Consider the following 16,630-nt stretch of genomic DNA (forward strand, 5'->3'; position numbering starts at 1 on the left):
GAGGGGAAAGAAATCCCCTTCCCCAGAAATACATGCTCCCCCTTCCCACTCCCGAGTGCCAGGCCTGGCACCCAGCTGCCACGCCATGCTCCTGCAGCATGTTCGGATGTACAGCCAGCGCTAGTGCTACTCCCTGAAGTGGTGTGTCCCTTTAAGGGCACGGTACCAACGTAACCCGAGAATGCCAGCAGGCAGAGGCTGAGCACCCACGCTGTTACCCGCTGCCTCTCTGCTAACAAGAGAGCATTGAACAGGAAGCTGTGTGCGCGTGACTGCATTTACTTTCTACTATGTAATAAACTCCCCTTTAAAGAAGGCACACGGTGGGGCCCATTGTGGTTAATACAGCTGCATCCTCAAGTCCCAGTAAGGATCTGGCCCCATTATGCTGGGTAATGCACAAACCACCACATGCTCCCACCCACACTGAACTATCACATGGTAGGATGGCTCTGGGCCTAGCCTTGCCGCCTGGCTAGATTTTGTACTGCCTTGCTCATTGCCAGTCAAAAGATGTAATGTGCCAGGTTTTTTGGGTGATACCCGCAGTGATCATGAAACTACTTGCCATGCACATCATATGGCTGGGAGCCTGGCTGGCACCCTGGTCCCTCCCCTGCTGAAACCATGGTGCCAGGGACCATCAAGCAGAACGGACAAGGAGTGGGGTGAGGGAGGCAGTGGCTCATCCTGGGAGGGGACAATAGGTATTCCCTTGAGGGCTCCAGGAAGCAGTATGGACCCCAAGGCTCTCCAGCAGGGCTGGCAATAGGACCCTTTTTGTTTGGGGTGGGGAGTGGCCAGAGATGGGGTTTTTTGCATCTTGTAGGTGGCAAACCTACCTGGGCCCCCAGCGATTCAGCACCATTCCTAAACCTCTCCCCTCCCTTCTCCTGAATCTTGGCTCCTTCCACACAGGGCAAACAACTATTTTACAGCTAAAGCCGTTTAAATGCAGTTTGGCTGTCGCAGCTCCGATCCTGCAGGCCTGGAGCCAATGGGAGTTTTGACATGGACTTAAATGGAAGTAGGACCAAGCCCTATGATGGATGGGGCCAGATTGGACTAATCAAAAGAAATAAGCCATTCCCATTGGCCAGCCCCATGGCATTTCAGCCTTTTTGGGCCATAACTTGGTTTTAATGCAGCTCTTAGACACACTCGTTTGTCCTGTGTGCATGAAGCCTCTGACTCCAGTCCTGAAAGCTGCTCTCTGTGGATGGATCATAGTAGTCCCTGCCAGCCTTAGCTGTATGGCAGGATCAGGGCCTGTCTTTTTACAACCTGTGGCAGGTTTGGAAGAAGCAGAAAACATGGGTTGCCCTATATGCCTTAGGCAGGTCTGGAGGTGGCTGGACAGCTGTGGAGCAGCTCCCTCTCCTTATCAGTGGTTCAATCCACCTCCTAGTTAATCCAATGGGAATCTTTTCCAGCAAACTGGAACTGGATGGAGCTGGACCAGACTGGTGCTGCAGAGCGTGGCACTTTTCAGCCGCAGATCTCAAAGCTGCACTGAATGAAGCCCCTCAATACCCAGGGCATGGATCAGTATCAGCACAGCACACAGTGGATCTGCAGCACAGCAAGGCTAACTGGCCCAAGGTCACAGGAAGCAAGTGGCAGGAGGTCAATGAGTGGCCTCCTCCCAGGTGCCCCACTGGCCTCAGGGCAGGCTTGAAAGCAGTCCCGCAGTTCACCCTCCTGAACCCTTCAGTGACCCGAAGGCTTTGTTCCTTCGGTCAGGTTTAACATTGGATCATCTGAACAAGAGAGCTCCAAGTCTACAAAAGTTTCTCTTCCAACTCCAGCCTTCCTGCCTGAGGCCGTTCCCGCTTTGGCAGGCCACGGCCAGGCCAGACTCTCTTCCTTCTTACAGCTGTGGAGTCTGCCCTCTGTGGCTTCCAGGCTCAACCCCATCCCTGGTCAAGGGTCTCCTGCAGGAGCTGCTGAATGCCACCCACAGCTTCCTCTAGTTCTCTCTTAAGACTGCATCATCCCCTTTCTGCAGCTTCCTGCTGCTCCTTATAGGGTAATCACCTGACCCCTGGCACAGGTGTGCCTTCTTCCTAACTAGGACTGGCTAGCCCCAGGCTTCTAGCCCTTAAAGGGTCAAGCCATCCTGTTCCACACATCAGGACCAGATCCCTGAAGTCATGACTCCCTGTCCCATACTCGGTCCAACAGGCAGCACTCCATTCTGCACAGCTGATTTCCCTTCGTTCCCAAGGCTATTTTGCATAAATCGCTGACACACAGGACAGCTTCCCCCTACGAAAGCTACAGTGCGTCATCACTGTGGATGTGAAAAGCAGCTCGTGTTTGAGCATCACCTAACACCACTGTTATAAAAGGATTGATCATTTTTTAAAAGGCCAGTAGTCACAGCCTGATGTAAAGCACACAAATCATTCCCCTTCCCCTTCAAGGAAGGTCCAAGAGACAGATCCCTCTCCCCTGCTGTCATGGAATCAGCGCCTACCAAACGGAAGGACTTTCCTTCTGCTCAGGGCTGGAGCAGAGCAGTTCACACCAGCCTGAAAGTCTAAAACTATTTCTAATTAGTCATCATGCTTTGCACACCTTGAATGACCAGGCAACAATAAATGGATCTGCAGAATCTTGTACTATGAAGCATTACGTCAATAAGATTGCACCACACTGTTTGCATAAAACTAATGATTTGTACAGTGAGCTTTTATGGAAGGAGACTGTAGCACAGGTCCTTGAGGGGTTTGGATGTCTAGTATAGTCAGGTACTGTACCTGTTCTCACAAGAACTTTACCTCTCATTTAAAAGGAATTTGATCCATACACACACACACTACACTATAAATTCACCTTTCAATGCGCTTTCTCCCATTACATTTGGAATCACACTGATCTGCGTTCTCTTCAGCCAGATGTGTCTTTCCTCTTGCAGGACTGTTTAAATTATCAGTGGTTGAACATCTAACAGTCATCTTACACCATGGCCAAGATTTTCAAAAGTGACTAGCTATCTTAGAGCACCATAAAGGGGCATAGTTTATAGAAAGTGTGTGCTCAGCACTTTGAAAATCAGATCCCCTTTAAGGTATTTCAAGATGGGCATCCAAAAAATCACTAGCCACTTTTTTAATTGGGCCATAGCTTAAATATATAATTCTTTTACATACTCCATGTATTAACACCTTCGATTGTTAAACCTCAAAATTTTAAAGCTCAATTTACTCTTCACTATTTATGTTGCATGTTATCTTTTTACTTTTTGGATTTCTATCTTCTTGGATAGTGAAAATTATCCAGTGAATGTCACTTTTGTTTAGAGACAGTTTCCATTCAATTCCATTCTCAGGTTTTCATGCAGGATTTTGCAACAGTTTAGGTTGCAGTCAAGGCAGAAGAATATATTTGCTTTTTTAAACTTCTCATTAGAATTAAAAACCCCTACAAGATACTAGAAGATTTCTATTGGTTGCCTCTTATGGAAGTCTTGTAGAAATGAATAGAAAATTAATTTTCTACAGGGTTATTTTAAAATCCATCATAAGATCATATAAAATGATATCTTTGTTACAGAATTCATGAGAGTTTTGAACCATCCTTTAGAAGAGGATTTTGTGCTTTATTAAATTCTGCAGGTATTGAGACTAAATTTTTATAGAACCAAATTAAGTTTCTACCTAAAATTCTATTGTTTTTGTTCCAAGGCAATTCTTATAGCATTTCCGATAGAGTCTCCACCAATAAATTTTACAAAACCTAAATTTTGGGTTAAATTTGTTCTGTATCTCTTTCAAAGGTTTAATGGTCAGATCAGGCACCCTAAAGGTTATAAGTTTAGCCAAATCTTACCCAGACATCTGGAGTCTGCAAAATTGGGAACGAAATTCCATAAGCACAGACTCTCCCATGGTATTTTGCCACTTCCTGCTTCATGGACTAGCCTGAACCAAGAAGTGTAGAGACTCACAAAGAAGGTACTTTTAAAGGTGTTATTTGTAGCCTTTTTGACTCTCACAAAAGGTTCAGTTAGGGCTAAAATTAGTTGAGAGTCTGAATGGACTTGTTTTATCCCAACTGGATCATCCATTATCTCAAATTTAGAGCCACCCAACAAAATCTTCTCCCACTGAGTTAAGAATTAAGTTTGTCTAGTTGATAAACAGGAGTATCCACAGCTGATTGTCTTTCTCTACTGTGGTTTTTATTTGCGTCACTTGTCTTTCCCCTCCATCCTTTTACCTATTCATGCCTCTCACAACTTCATTTAAAAGGGCTCGGCCTACAGTTAAGACACAGGAAATAAGGAATTCTTTAGTCCTGGGAGGGAATTACAGGCATTTCCACCTTTGAAATGACGGAGGATAAAAAGTGTAATGCAATCTGCTCCATAACAGGACCCAGTCAGTTGCAGCGTATCCTGTAACTTGATATCAAAGTAGCCGGGCTCTGTCTGAAGGCTACTGATAGCAGGGCTGGAGGGAAGAGGAAGGTTACAGCATTTTGCAAGCAAAGCGGTGGGCCCCACCTGGCATCAGAAGGTGCTGCATTGCACCTCAATGGAGGGTGCATCCGTCAGATATTCATTATATAAAAACAGTGGTTTAGTATTATCATGCTTGGTGCTTTGTAAAAAGAGAGAATAAAACTTGGTCTGGTGACGTACATCAGAAATACAGTCTGAGCTGCAACCCCCCACTCAGGTACCTAATCCTTCCTCCCAAGGGGTCCCTCAAGTTCCTGCAAGTCAGGGTTGCAGGGTCCTGTCCAGACCATGCTAGCGGAGGAAGGTTTCATTGTCAAAGTTACCATGTTCAGGAGGTGACCCAGGGACTTCCCTCCCCTGTCTCTGCCCAGAAAGCATGGGGGCTCCTACACGTTAAAAACGCAATGGCTGGATCTCAATACAGAGACCGGAGACGGCCTTGATGGATTGGGGAGATCTGGCTGGGCCAGAAGGAAGCCGGCCCCTGGCAGGAATGTGGTGACTAGCCCTTGCAGCACGCCAAGGTAAGTGACAGATGCGGAAGACGGGCAGCCCGGGAACACCTCCCCAGCCGTGCCCCTGGATCCCTGCCGCGGCTCCCCGGCCCCCCTGGAGCCGGCAGCTGCTGATGCAGGTTCGAGGCGAGGCTCCCGCCGCCGCCCCGCTCGGTGCCCCTTCGCCCGCTGAGAGGGGCTCGTCCCCGGCCGCCAATGGGGAGCGAGCGAGCTCCGGCGAGGCCCCGCCCCGGGATGCCGGGCCCGCTCTCCCCTTTGGCCTGCATGGCAGGGGCTGCCCCCCCCCCGGCCCGCTCCCAGGCGCGCAGCCGCGGGGCGGCCCCCGCACGCCGGGGACATGCCGGCAGCGTCCCTCCTAATGGAGGCGGGCGGGACGCCGCAGCGCGCCGCGCCCGCCAGGAGCAGCCCCGCCCGGGGAAATCCCCCCCGAGCCCGCCGAGTACCCGGGAGACAGAACCACCCCCGGCCCGGGCCGCTGGGGAACCCGGGGCACCCCCGAGTCAGCCAGCCGGGCCCGAGGGGATGGGGGCAGCGGGTCACGGGGTGCCCGCCCCGAGCTCTGGGCGCTACTCGCCCCCAGGACCGTATGATTAAACTGTCTCGAAACAGTTTGAAGTAACCCCCCCCGCCCCCCCAAGAAATGAAGGCAGCATCGAGGGGTTGAAAAGATCAGCTAAAGAGACTAGGAAATATCCCCTAAACACGGAGCGGAGCGGGACCAGCCTCAGTGGTTCTCTTAGGTGAACCGGCCCCTTGTCCCCCTTGGGGGCTTCTACAGGGAAATGCAGCCTACTGCGGATTTACACCCCCTGCCCGAGATCAGAATCTGGCGCAGTGCGTTGGGTTTCTGTGGTCAAACGGGCAAAATTCCCTCCGTCCCAGCCGTTCGCCTCCTCCGGGCTCTGCCTGTGAGGTGCTCCTGGCTGTCACGTCCCAGAGCTCCGGTTCCAAACCCACAGCTCGGAGCCCAGGGAGGCTCCGCTCCGAGAGCTGCCAGCCAGCTCCCCCCCAGCCTGCAGCACTCCTGAGAATGCACACGAGCGCAGCGAACTAAATACGGTAACGCGCCGAGCCCAAACACATTCCAAAGCTAGGGAGAAACGAGGCAATCTGGAGACAGTGTTGCACAAAAACTTTACAAGCATCTTGACCCAGAAAAAACAAACAAACAAAAAAAACAAACCAGACTGCCGGAACAGCATTGCAAAGAGGGGCTTTGCTTCTCCTGGGACCTCACTGCGTTGTCACAAGACCGGTTATTTTAAAAGAGATGGTAGGAGAGGGTAGAAGCCTGCTGGACTGAATCCCACACCCCGGAATCTGGTATCCCCCTTTCATTGCACATTGTGGCCTAAAAATCTGCTTTAGGGACCCGACCGTCTAGTATGCAACTTGACTTCATTCATTGCCAGTTGACTCAAGTGACCTAATACGATTGCAAGTGCTAGTCTACACATTTATCTTCACACAAGAGCTGCCAGTTTAACTAACATCATTATTTTAACTCAATTTGGTTAAACTGGTTCAACCCCCCTTTGTGGACACTCGTAATTCAATTTAACCCAGTCTTACACTGATTTAATTTAAATGAGCAAGAAATCAATTTAAGTTAAATCGATGTAAGCCAGATTTATATCAAGAGGCTACATAGGGGTTCGCATGGATACTCAATATTTAAACATACACCGTTATAAACTCGCCTAGTGCAGCTAGCCCAGCCCCAGACATGGCACCCATGGCCGTTCCATGGCCATGGTTTAGCAGCTGTAATCTGGAGTAGCACCACCCAAGTCAGTTATACCAGGGCTACGCAACAGGATGAGCCTGTGAAATGGAAGGTCACCAGGGAAGATGCGAGCAACTGGGGAACGATTTACTCAGTCAGGCGATCGGAGACCCCTAGGAAGTCAGATCAGAAGAGACCACGTTCGAGTCTCAGTCCGAATCCCTCTGTTGCTGGAGTTGGGCAGGGATGGGATTTTTCTGTTTTTTGCTTTGGATCCCCCACCCTTTTCTTCATTATAAACCTACTCCTTTTACCATGAGCGCCAATGTAATCATCACAGACCAATACTCAAAAACTAAAGGGTTAATTAATCCTTTTAGTGTTTAAGAGCTCAGCATTGGATGGTACTAGGTATGGGCCAAGCACAGAACAAAGATAGTGTCCCTGCCCTGAAGCGTTTACCTACGGGGCTCTTCCACCAAGCAAATAAAAACAAGGGGGGAAAAATCCTTTTAACACAGTCCTGCAAATGTACCAAAGAGAGGGAAAGTCAAGCCTGTGTGGGGATTAGATTATAGGAGATTTGAACCCTGATGCGAGGCCCAACTCAAGGGAAGATTTATTAGAAATACACACATACTATTTTCCCCCATAAGGCCTTACTGTGATTGTATAATTTGTAAGAGGGTATCCTTGGTGGAGATCACATTTCACTTTAGAGACCAACAGTTTAACTTTTCTTATCTGAATCAGTTTTAATCTTAAAAGTCCTGAAGCCTTTTAATTCGGAGTCTTTAAACATGGAATGAAATCCAAGTTCTAGTGAAAAATCGATGGGATATTTGCCATGGACCTCAATGTCTCTGGGATTGGATCCCTGCTCTAGTTCAAACACAAGTTCCATGCAGGAATCACCACAAGGTGAAATTCTCCGGCCAGACTAGATGATCATAATGGTCCGGTCCATTAAGTAATGAAACGAAGTAGACCGATGGATCAGGACTGCCAACCCCACATGTTCAGAAGTACGGAGTCAGGACCCACATGCTTAAAAATCATGAGGCTCCCCCAATAAGAGCTTTATGGGGTTTATTTGCCTTCTAGTTTCTAAACCTTTAGAGGGGACCTGGTCTCATTCCCAGACTTTTCTCCATAACCAAGAGTGCTCGGAAAAACATGTAAAACGGAAGTGGAGATTCTCATTGAAACCCTCGAGTCCAGGGCTTGAAAAAACCCGACAAGTATCAAGGAAACACATCCCCGGGAGTTGGCAACAGGGCAAACCTGCCAGCTGCCCGAAGCCCAGCACCCCCTCGGCCCGACTAGCTGGAAACGCGGGGGGAGTTTTCTGCGAACGGCCTCGTCCTGACCCGTCAGGCTACAGCCTTCCCCGCTGTGCCAGTGTGAGCTTTGGGGTCACCAGTGCCCGGTGTCCGCCAGGCCAGGCCGGCGGCGGTCCGAGCCTAAGGCGTACACAGAAGGACCGGGGTATTTTAAGCAGCGGGACACAGACCGGCTACAGGGCGCGGACATCCTTCCCACGGACCCCCCCCCCCCCCCGCCCCCCCCCCCCGCCCCCGGACCGGGCCCCGCCCTAAGCCTGCACCTGGCCCTGTTAACCCACACCTCGGGCGTGGCTTGATTGACTTGCGCCTGGGACCCGGCAGGGAATCGCTCCTGGGGCCCCGCAGCCACTGGTCTGGGGGGGAATTTGTTTGTTTAGTTATTTTAAACACACCATCGCCGCTGGAGGCTGAAAATTTTCCACTCCGCACGCTGCTCAGACCGGGATGGGCCGCGCAGTCCGTGCAGTCCTGCCCCCCCCGTGCCAGCGCCCCTGCCCGGCAATGAGGGGGCCCAGGAGGGAGCCGAGGGGGCACAGCCGGGTCCCATCGCTGCCAGCCGCGCACCGGCTAAGGGAGCCAAAAGCAGGTGGCGGCTCCAGCCCACAAGGCTCCAAGGCGGGGGAAGGTCCCTTATTTCCCGGTTGTAAAACAGCCGCCCAGGACTCGCCCCCCGGGAGCCGCTGGGGATGCTCCATGGGGGGGGGGGGGTTCTAGGGTTTTCAGCCCCGCCTCGGCCAAACGGGGTCCGGCCCGAATGACATTGAGCCCTCGCCCGGCCAGGCCGGGGCGCAAGCGGATGTCCCCGGCAGAGCCTGGGCGCAGAGCAGCCACCCTGCCCTGGGGCTCGGCCGGGGCGCGTCCCCCGCCCCAGGGAGACCGCCCAGGGCTGCGGGCAGGAGGCTGCGTTGAGCAGAAAGCGCCCGGAAAGCAGAGACCTCCCCCAGCCCGCTCGCGCCTCCCCCCAGTGCCGCTTCCCTCCAAAACGGCCGCGCCCCCGCCCCCGCTCCCCCGGCCCCGCCGGCCCCGCAGTCACCTTGCTCCCCGACTCCATGGTGCTGCGCCCGCGCGCTCTCGCCACAGGACGCTACGCCGCGCCGAGCCGAGCCGGCCACGCTCCCGCCGGAGCTCCGGCCCCAGGCGCCCAGCCGCGTCCCGTGCGCACAGCGAGTCCCCGGGCGGGCGGCTGCTGCCTCTGCCGCGCTCGGAACGTGCCGTACAAAACCTGCCCTCGCGGCTCATTGACCCGGCTTAAGTGTGTGTCGCGAGCGCCCTCCTGATTGGCTGGCCCGTGAGGGACACGGGGGTGTGTCGAGGGTGTGTCGTTGGCTAACCGGAGGGGGCGGGGAGCGGGGTCCTGAGTGGCTGGCCCGGCTGTCTGTCAGGGCACCCGGCCCCGCGCTCGCTCCGCACGGCACGGCACGGCACGGCACGGGGGGGGGGGAAGCGGATTTTGGTCCCATTTTTACTGCACTGACCGAGCCAACTGCAGGCTCCCGTGGGCCCGCCTCGGCTCTCTGCCCCCAGCCCCGATCCCCCCGGAGCTCGCTGCAGAGGCGAGCCTGGAAACACGAGGGCAGCACTGCAATCCCTGAAGCTCTAGCCTTGCCGTGCAGCATGCTCCTGGCTGGGCCCGTCCCCAGCTGCTCACTCTTCCTTTCGCGGATAGCCCAGCCGCCTTCGAGACTGGCCCGGCCTGGCCTGGCCAGAGACTGATTGAAAGGTGCTACGCTCCTCCCATGGACCCTCTGTCCATACACACGCCACAGCCACCTCGTTTGTAAAAGGGGAAAGGACCAGGGCCTGCAATTCATTCCTTGCTCGGCACCAAACTCCTCCCTTTGCCATTCACTCAGCCCTTGGCGATGTGCTGGAGCAGAGGGTGTGTGTGTGTGTGTGTGTGTGTGTGTGTGGTGTTTTCACGCTAGAGTTTCTCCTGTTGTGTTTTCATCCCTCGGTGACTTCGCTGTTGTGCATTTTCGGCCGCTCACTGCACCTGCTGAGCTTAAGGATGGAGCTGGCTCCTCTGCCGAAAGGAGATGTTTGCTCCGTCTGCTGGAGGCTCTCACACAGGACACTGACTCGATCCCACACTTCACGCCATGAAAACAAAACAGATGTTCCCCACCCCCTTGCTCCGGGTCCCTTCCCCAGCAGAGGGGGAAGAACGGAGTAACATCACCCATTGTTGACTAACAATCAGTCTTGCCAGGACCGCAGGTTAAATACTAATATAAGAAAGAGAGACAGCAAAGGAGCTCTTGGGCATGTCGTTTTGATTGGCATTTTGAAATCTGCTACACTCGGCCCTGTGCGTGACTAGGATCACTGAGTAAACATGAGACATGAATTTTAATTTCCTGTGGAAATGTTTTAGCTCTGTAAAAAGTGAATACTAGCAAACTGATAAACGCGAGGACAAAACAAAGTGATGGCATCAATGCGCTTTCTTATAACTGTAAAGCATTAAAAAAATAACAACAACAGGAACCTGCATCTACTATAGTCGTGCCCAGGGATAAAGGTGGCAGTGAATTGCCAGATCTCATCAGATCCTGTCTCTGACAGCAGTCAGCACCAGATGAAGGGGCAATAAACGCCATAGTGGGCAATTTCTTCCTAATCCTAACCCCTCTCATACAAACAATCTTAGGGGATTTATCCTTTCTAAACATTGTGTGCGTTTTTAAACCTCGCTAATATAAATCTGGAGACATTCTACTACCCCGTCATCCCTTTCAATGGAGAGAGATCCCCACTGGATTGTTTACCACATGCTGAACCTGTACATCGGGGCAGAGAAAACTAAAATCCAGAATTTCCAGTTCCCAGGAATGTTTGTCATTTTGAAATTTTGTTTCGGGTGGATTCATGCAGAAAACAGATTTTTCTAAACTTCTCAGAACTGAGGATTCCAAAAATTTCATTTAGGAAACATGGAAACATGTTGTTTCCAAAACACTTTTCATCCCAGAACCCCAGCAACTAAGTGATCTTGACATGATTGATGCCAGTGTTTCACTGCTGCCTGTATCTAAATAGCAGTCATGAAACTGACAAGAATCATATCAATTTCACTCCAAGAGATTCCAGGATCTGGGCAGCCCTGCCATGCAGACTGCCTCGGTGCTGTGGACCCCAGAGCTTCCAAATTCCCTGGCCAGCTGGCTCCCCACTCTGCCTGGCTCCCGCATCCTGGGGGAGAAAGACCACATGGTGGAGCTGCCCCGGAGCAGATGACCATGGGGTCCCCAGCCCTGGGGCTGACTGCACGGTGGCAGTCTGGAGCCACAGATCCTTGAAAGCCCTGAGGTCTTCAGAAGCCCACTAGGTGCCCTGGCTCAGAACCAGGCAGATTTGCATCCAAACCCTGCCTGCGGGTTGACTAAATATTTTTGTAAAATATTTCAGGTTTGACAAATCAGCATTTTCTAATGAAAATTTCCTACCACTTCTATGCAGGAACCTGTTATTCTCCATGCTAATCAACCAGATCTTTGCCATTGTCTGCAATGGGTGTAGGCTCAGCCCCTTGGAGTGCCTTCTATCTGATCAGGTCACATGAGACGCAGACTCTGAAATATCTGCCTTTTGCATCTGGGCATCTTGATCCAGCTTACTTTAAAATCTTGGGCCAGCAAATCTTTGTGAAACAGGAGGAAGAGAGGGAGGGAGAGGAGACCTTTTCACAGTGTATATTATGTGACAGGATGCATGTACACTGACTCCTCCCTTCTTCAACAATCCATGGACCTGCCTGTCTCTTGCATGGACATAAAAGGTGAGGGTGTGGAGTACTGATCTGGGGATTACCCTCATGGCACAAAGAGATGACAATCTTTGTTTGTTTCCTTGGGAAACCCTGCATTTCTTCCCTTTAAAGGAAGGTGGTAGGAGATAATCTTACTAGGGAAAATCATGGAGAAGTGCGGATGGAGGGAAATTTATAGGGGCTTTGTAAATACAGAGGCAATAATCCCCCTTTGTGCTGACTAAGGCTGGTCCATCAGTGTTTACAGGGGGATTTAAGGGATATTTGCTAGTCCAATCCTTTGAGTGGGTGGGTAGACAAGCTATTAATAATTATGTAGAATGCATACTTTTCTAACTGCTAGTCCAGGTGTGCAGAGACACCAGCCAATTTTTTCAGTGTCAGTTGGTATATGTGCAATATGGGAGGGATTCGATATTCCATTTGACAAAACAAAATCTGGCCTTTTCCCTCTCCTTTTGGATTCAGTGCTGGTGAAAGGTGTTAGCCTGGCAGTGCTGGAAACTGGACTCCTCTGTCCACACAACAGGGACAGGAGCACTGCAAGCTTGTCTCACTATGCCATCCCCCACCACCCCTTATTCTGAGCTGGAAGGGTCGCTACTGGAGGTGAGAGGAGGTTTCCATGATTCACTCATCTTGACCTTTCTGCTGAGATTGGTAACAAGAGGGCCAATTTTGATCGTTTCTATGACACAGACCCTTGAGATGAGCTACCTTTCTAAGGAGCTACACTCAAAGAAGCCAAGTCAGCAAAACACTTGCTGAATACAGCTGGAGCAGTGTGGGCTAATGGCTGGAGTAATGGACTAGGATACAGGAGAGCCAGGTGCTACTCTGGGCTCTGCTACTAGCCTGCTGGGGGACCCGGGCAAGTCATCTCACCTCTCCGTGCCTCGGTTTCCCCACAATGATATCGACCTCCTTTGAGCTCTACTGATGAAAAGAGTTAGGCATTATTATTATTAAGCTCATGCTCAGAGTTAAACACATGCATATGTGGTTAGATAAACTGGGGCCAGCGTCTGCAATTTATTTCACATATGCAACATAAAAGCTTTCAGATTTCAGCCTCTAAAGTTGAACTATGAACCTGGGTCATTTTTCGATCACTGACCTAGAAGTGGAAGGCTCAGTTTGCCAGTAGCAGTCCTGTGATCCATCCAGTTGCCCTGAGCCTGACCATCTCTAATGAATTACCAGCTAACATTTATATAGTACACTGCTTATAAAGATATACACCAGACAGGACCCAGCAGAGAAGGGGGCTTTGGTCACCAGGTGTATATCCTCTTGCAGACAGACTGGTTATTCATGCTCCCATGTAGTGACTTAGTGAATGCAAACATATGTAAATAAGAAAGAATGAATCACTAACTCTTATCAGAATGTGTCTGGACTCATCTAGTGAGCAATATGTAAACTCAAAGGGATATATATGGAAATCTGACATTGGCACGTCTTGCCCAAAAGAGGACTGGTCACATGACTGACAGTCAGGCTTCTATAGATCGATCTCTACCAGCATTCCAGGAAGTTGGCTTCATTCTATTTCCATAGACGCAACACCTTGGCATTGCAAAGCAAAGTCTCTGGCTGTATATTCCAGACACACCTGACACTTTCCACTTCCCTCTGCCATAACAGTATTCCCACTCACAGTCCTTCCTGCCTGTTAACAAATGTTTTGAAACACAACAAGAGAACAAATATCTTGTGAAAGTTTTTATGACATTATATTCTTAGTAATGCTGGTGAGCACGCAGTCAGCTTTCACCTGGCCAGAGCTCCAGGAAGACATTCACTAAACAATTCTCCCGTGAAAGGTAGACAAGGTAATTTAGTACTGGTGAAAGAGATCAGATTGACAGGCCTGGTGACTGACACTGTTCATCCACAGAGGGTTTGTAGTCCTGAAGTGATTGCCAACAAACTCGAGGTAATGGACACAATTAGCTGCTGGTCTGGACACTGACTTTGATTCACTCGCATTAAAACAGGATCACAAACTCTAGTCTGAACATACCCAGAAAAAAAAAAAAGTGGCAGTAAAGCTTCCCCTGCCTGAACCCTGATCTGGACACAACTCCTCTATGAAGATGGGCACTTCCATCTCTGTGGTACAGCCAACCCACCAGGGCTGGAACAAAACCCCACCTACTTATTTATATAGGCCCCTGAATAGCCATTACTAATATAGACTGAATTAGAACCAGTGACTCTCAGGTGAAAACCCATCACATCCCATTACCAACCCCGCAATTCACACCCCTTCTAATAAATAGTTTGTTTAAAACAAATATGTTTTCTTTTAACGAATGGATCTGACCGCTATTAAGTGCTTGTCCCTTTGGATAAACTTGTTTAAAGCTATAGTCAGATGCTTTAGTTCCATTTCAGCTGATATTTGTACAGTACTGTGTCCAGTTTTGGGCCCCACACTACAAGAAGGATTTGGAAAAAATGGAAAGAGTCCAGTGGAGGGCAACAAAAATGATTAGGGGGCTGGAGCACAAGATTTATGAGGAGAGGCTGAGGGAACTGGGATTGTTTAGTCTGCAGAAGAGAAGAATGAGGGGGGATTTGATAGCTGCTTCCAACTACCTGAAAGGGGGTTCCAAAGAGGATGGATCTAGACTGTTCTCAGTGGTACCTGATGACAGAACAAGGAGTAATGGTCTCAAGTTGCAGTGGGGGGAGGGGGAGGTTTAGGTTGGATATTAGGAAAAACTTTTTCACTAGGAGGGTGGTGAAGCACTGGAATGGGTTACCTAGGGAGGTGGTGGAATCTCCTTCCTTAGAGGTTTTGAAGGTCAGGCTTGACAAAGCCCTGGCTGGGATGATTTAGTTGGGAATTGGTCCTGCTTTGAGCAGGGGGTTGGACTAGATGACCTCCTGAAGTCCCATCCAACCCTAATATTCTATTATTCTATTCTATGATTCTATGATATAAAGCCCAGCAGAGACTTGTGGTGGTGGTCTTCGCAGACCAGATCAGCTTCCAGACTGCTGCACTGGATAGCACAGTATGGGGCGGAGGTGAGCAGCCCTCAATGGTGAAAGAACAGGTTCAGGACTATTTAGAAAAGCTGGCCAAGCACAGGTCCATGGGTCCGGATGCACTGCATCCGATGGTGCTGAGGAATTGGCTGATGTGGTTGCAGAGCCATTGGCCATTATCTTTTAAAACTCGTGGCGACCATGGGAGGTCCTGGACAATTGGCAAAAGGCTAATGTAGTGCCCATCTTTAAAAAAGGGAAGAAGGAGAATCCGGGGAACTACAGGCCAGTCAGCCTCACCTCAGTCCCTGGAAAAATCATAGAGCAGGTCCTCAAGGAATCCATTTTGAAGCATTTAGAGGCGAGGAAGGTGATCAGGAAGAGTCAACATGGATTTACCAAGGACAAGTCATGCCTGACCAACCTGATTGCCTTCTATGATGAGATAACTGGCTCTGTGGATGAGGGGAAAGCAGTGGATGTGTTATTCCTTGCCTTTAGCAAAGCTTTTGATACAGCCTCCCACAATATTCTTGCCAGCAAGTTAAAGAAGTATGGATTGGATGAATGGACTATAAGGTGGATACAAAGCTGGCTAGATTGTCAGGCTCAACAGGTAGTGATCAACAGCTCAATGTCTAGTTGGCAGCCGGTATCAAGCGGAGTGCCCCCGGGGTTGGTCCTGTTTGTTCAACATCTTCATTAATGATCTGGATGATGGGATGGATTTCACCCTCAGCAAGTTCACAGATGACACTAAGCTGGGGGGAGAGGTAGATATGCTGGAGGATAGGACTAGGGTCCAGAGTGACCTAGACAAATTGGAGGATTGAGCCAAAAGAAATCTGATGAGATTCAACAAGGACAAGTGCAGAGTCCTGCACTTAGGATGGAAGAATCCCATGCACTGCCACAGGCTGGGGACTGACTGGTTAAGTGGCAGTTCTGCAGAAAAGGACCTGGGGATTACAGTGGACGAGAAGCTGGATATGAGTCAACAATGTGCCCTTATTGCCAAGAAGGCTAATGGCATATTGGGCTGCATTAGGAGGAGCATTGCCAGCAGATCGAGGAAAGTGATTATTCCCCTCTATTCAGCACTGGTGAGGCCACATCTGGAGTATTACATCCAGTTTTGGTCCCCCCACTACAGAAAGGATGTGGACAAATTGGAGAGAGGCCAACGGAGGGCAACAAAAATGATCATGGGGCTGGGGCACATGATTTATGAGGAGAGGCTGAGGGAACTGGGATTGTTTAGTCTGCAGAAGAGAAGAGTGAGGGGGGATTTGATAGTTACTTTCAACTACCTGAAGGGGGTTCCAAAGAGGATGGAGCTAGGCTGTTCTCAGTGGTGGCAGATGACCAAACAAGGAGTAATGGTCTGAAGTTGCAGTGGGGGAGGTCTACGTTGGATATTAGGAAAAACTATTTCACTAGGAGGGTGGTAAAGCACTGGAATGGGTTACCTAGGGAGGGAGGTGGTGGAATTTCCATCCTTATCGGTTTTTAAGACCCAGCTTGACAAAGCCCTGGCTGGGATGATTGAATTGGGATTGGTCCTGCTTTGAACAGGGGATTGGAGTAGATGACCTCATGAGGTCTCTTCCAACCCTAATCTTCTATGATTTTATGTTCCTCACATACAGATCAGCTTGCAGTGGTGACCTCAAGCACACTGATATGTTCGGAGGTGTCCATCTAGTAACAGTAGACCTGGGAGTCAATGGACACTTGAGCCCTCTTAGGTGACAATGCTATTAAATTTTTAACGCTGCCTCAGGTCAGATGACTTGCACCATTCTG

The 16,630-nt window shown here is 50.2% G+C and overlaps 1 protein-coding gene across 1 annotated transcript in view; it reads right to left on the minus strand.

Annotated features, from left to right (window-relative positions):
* SLC2A1 (solute carrier family 2 member 1) overlaps positions 1–9,162 on the minus strand; it is a 37,821-nt gene extending 28,659 nt beyond the window's left edge. Inside the window, exon 1 of the mRNA XM_026660068.2 lies at positions 9,089–9,162. Coding sequence (XP_026515853.1) covers positions 9,089–9,106 — 18 coding nt within the window. The 5' untranslated portion in view covers positions 9,107–9,162. The remainder of the gene's footprint in view (positions 1–9,088) is intronic.
* Positions 9,163–16,630: the final 7,468 nt, after the last annotated feature.

The sequence above is a fragment of the Terrapene carolina genome, unplaced genomic scaffold, assembly GCF_002925995.2.
Source record: "Terrapene carolina triunguis isolate 2854851 unplaced genomic scaffold, T_m_triunguis-2.0 Scaffold714, whole genome shotgun sequence".
Taxonomy (NCBI): domain Eukaryota; kingdom Metazoa; phylum Chordata; order Testudines; family Emydidae; genus Terrapene; species Terrapene triunguis.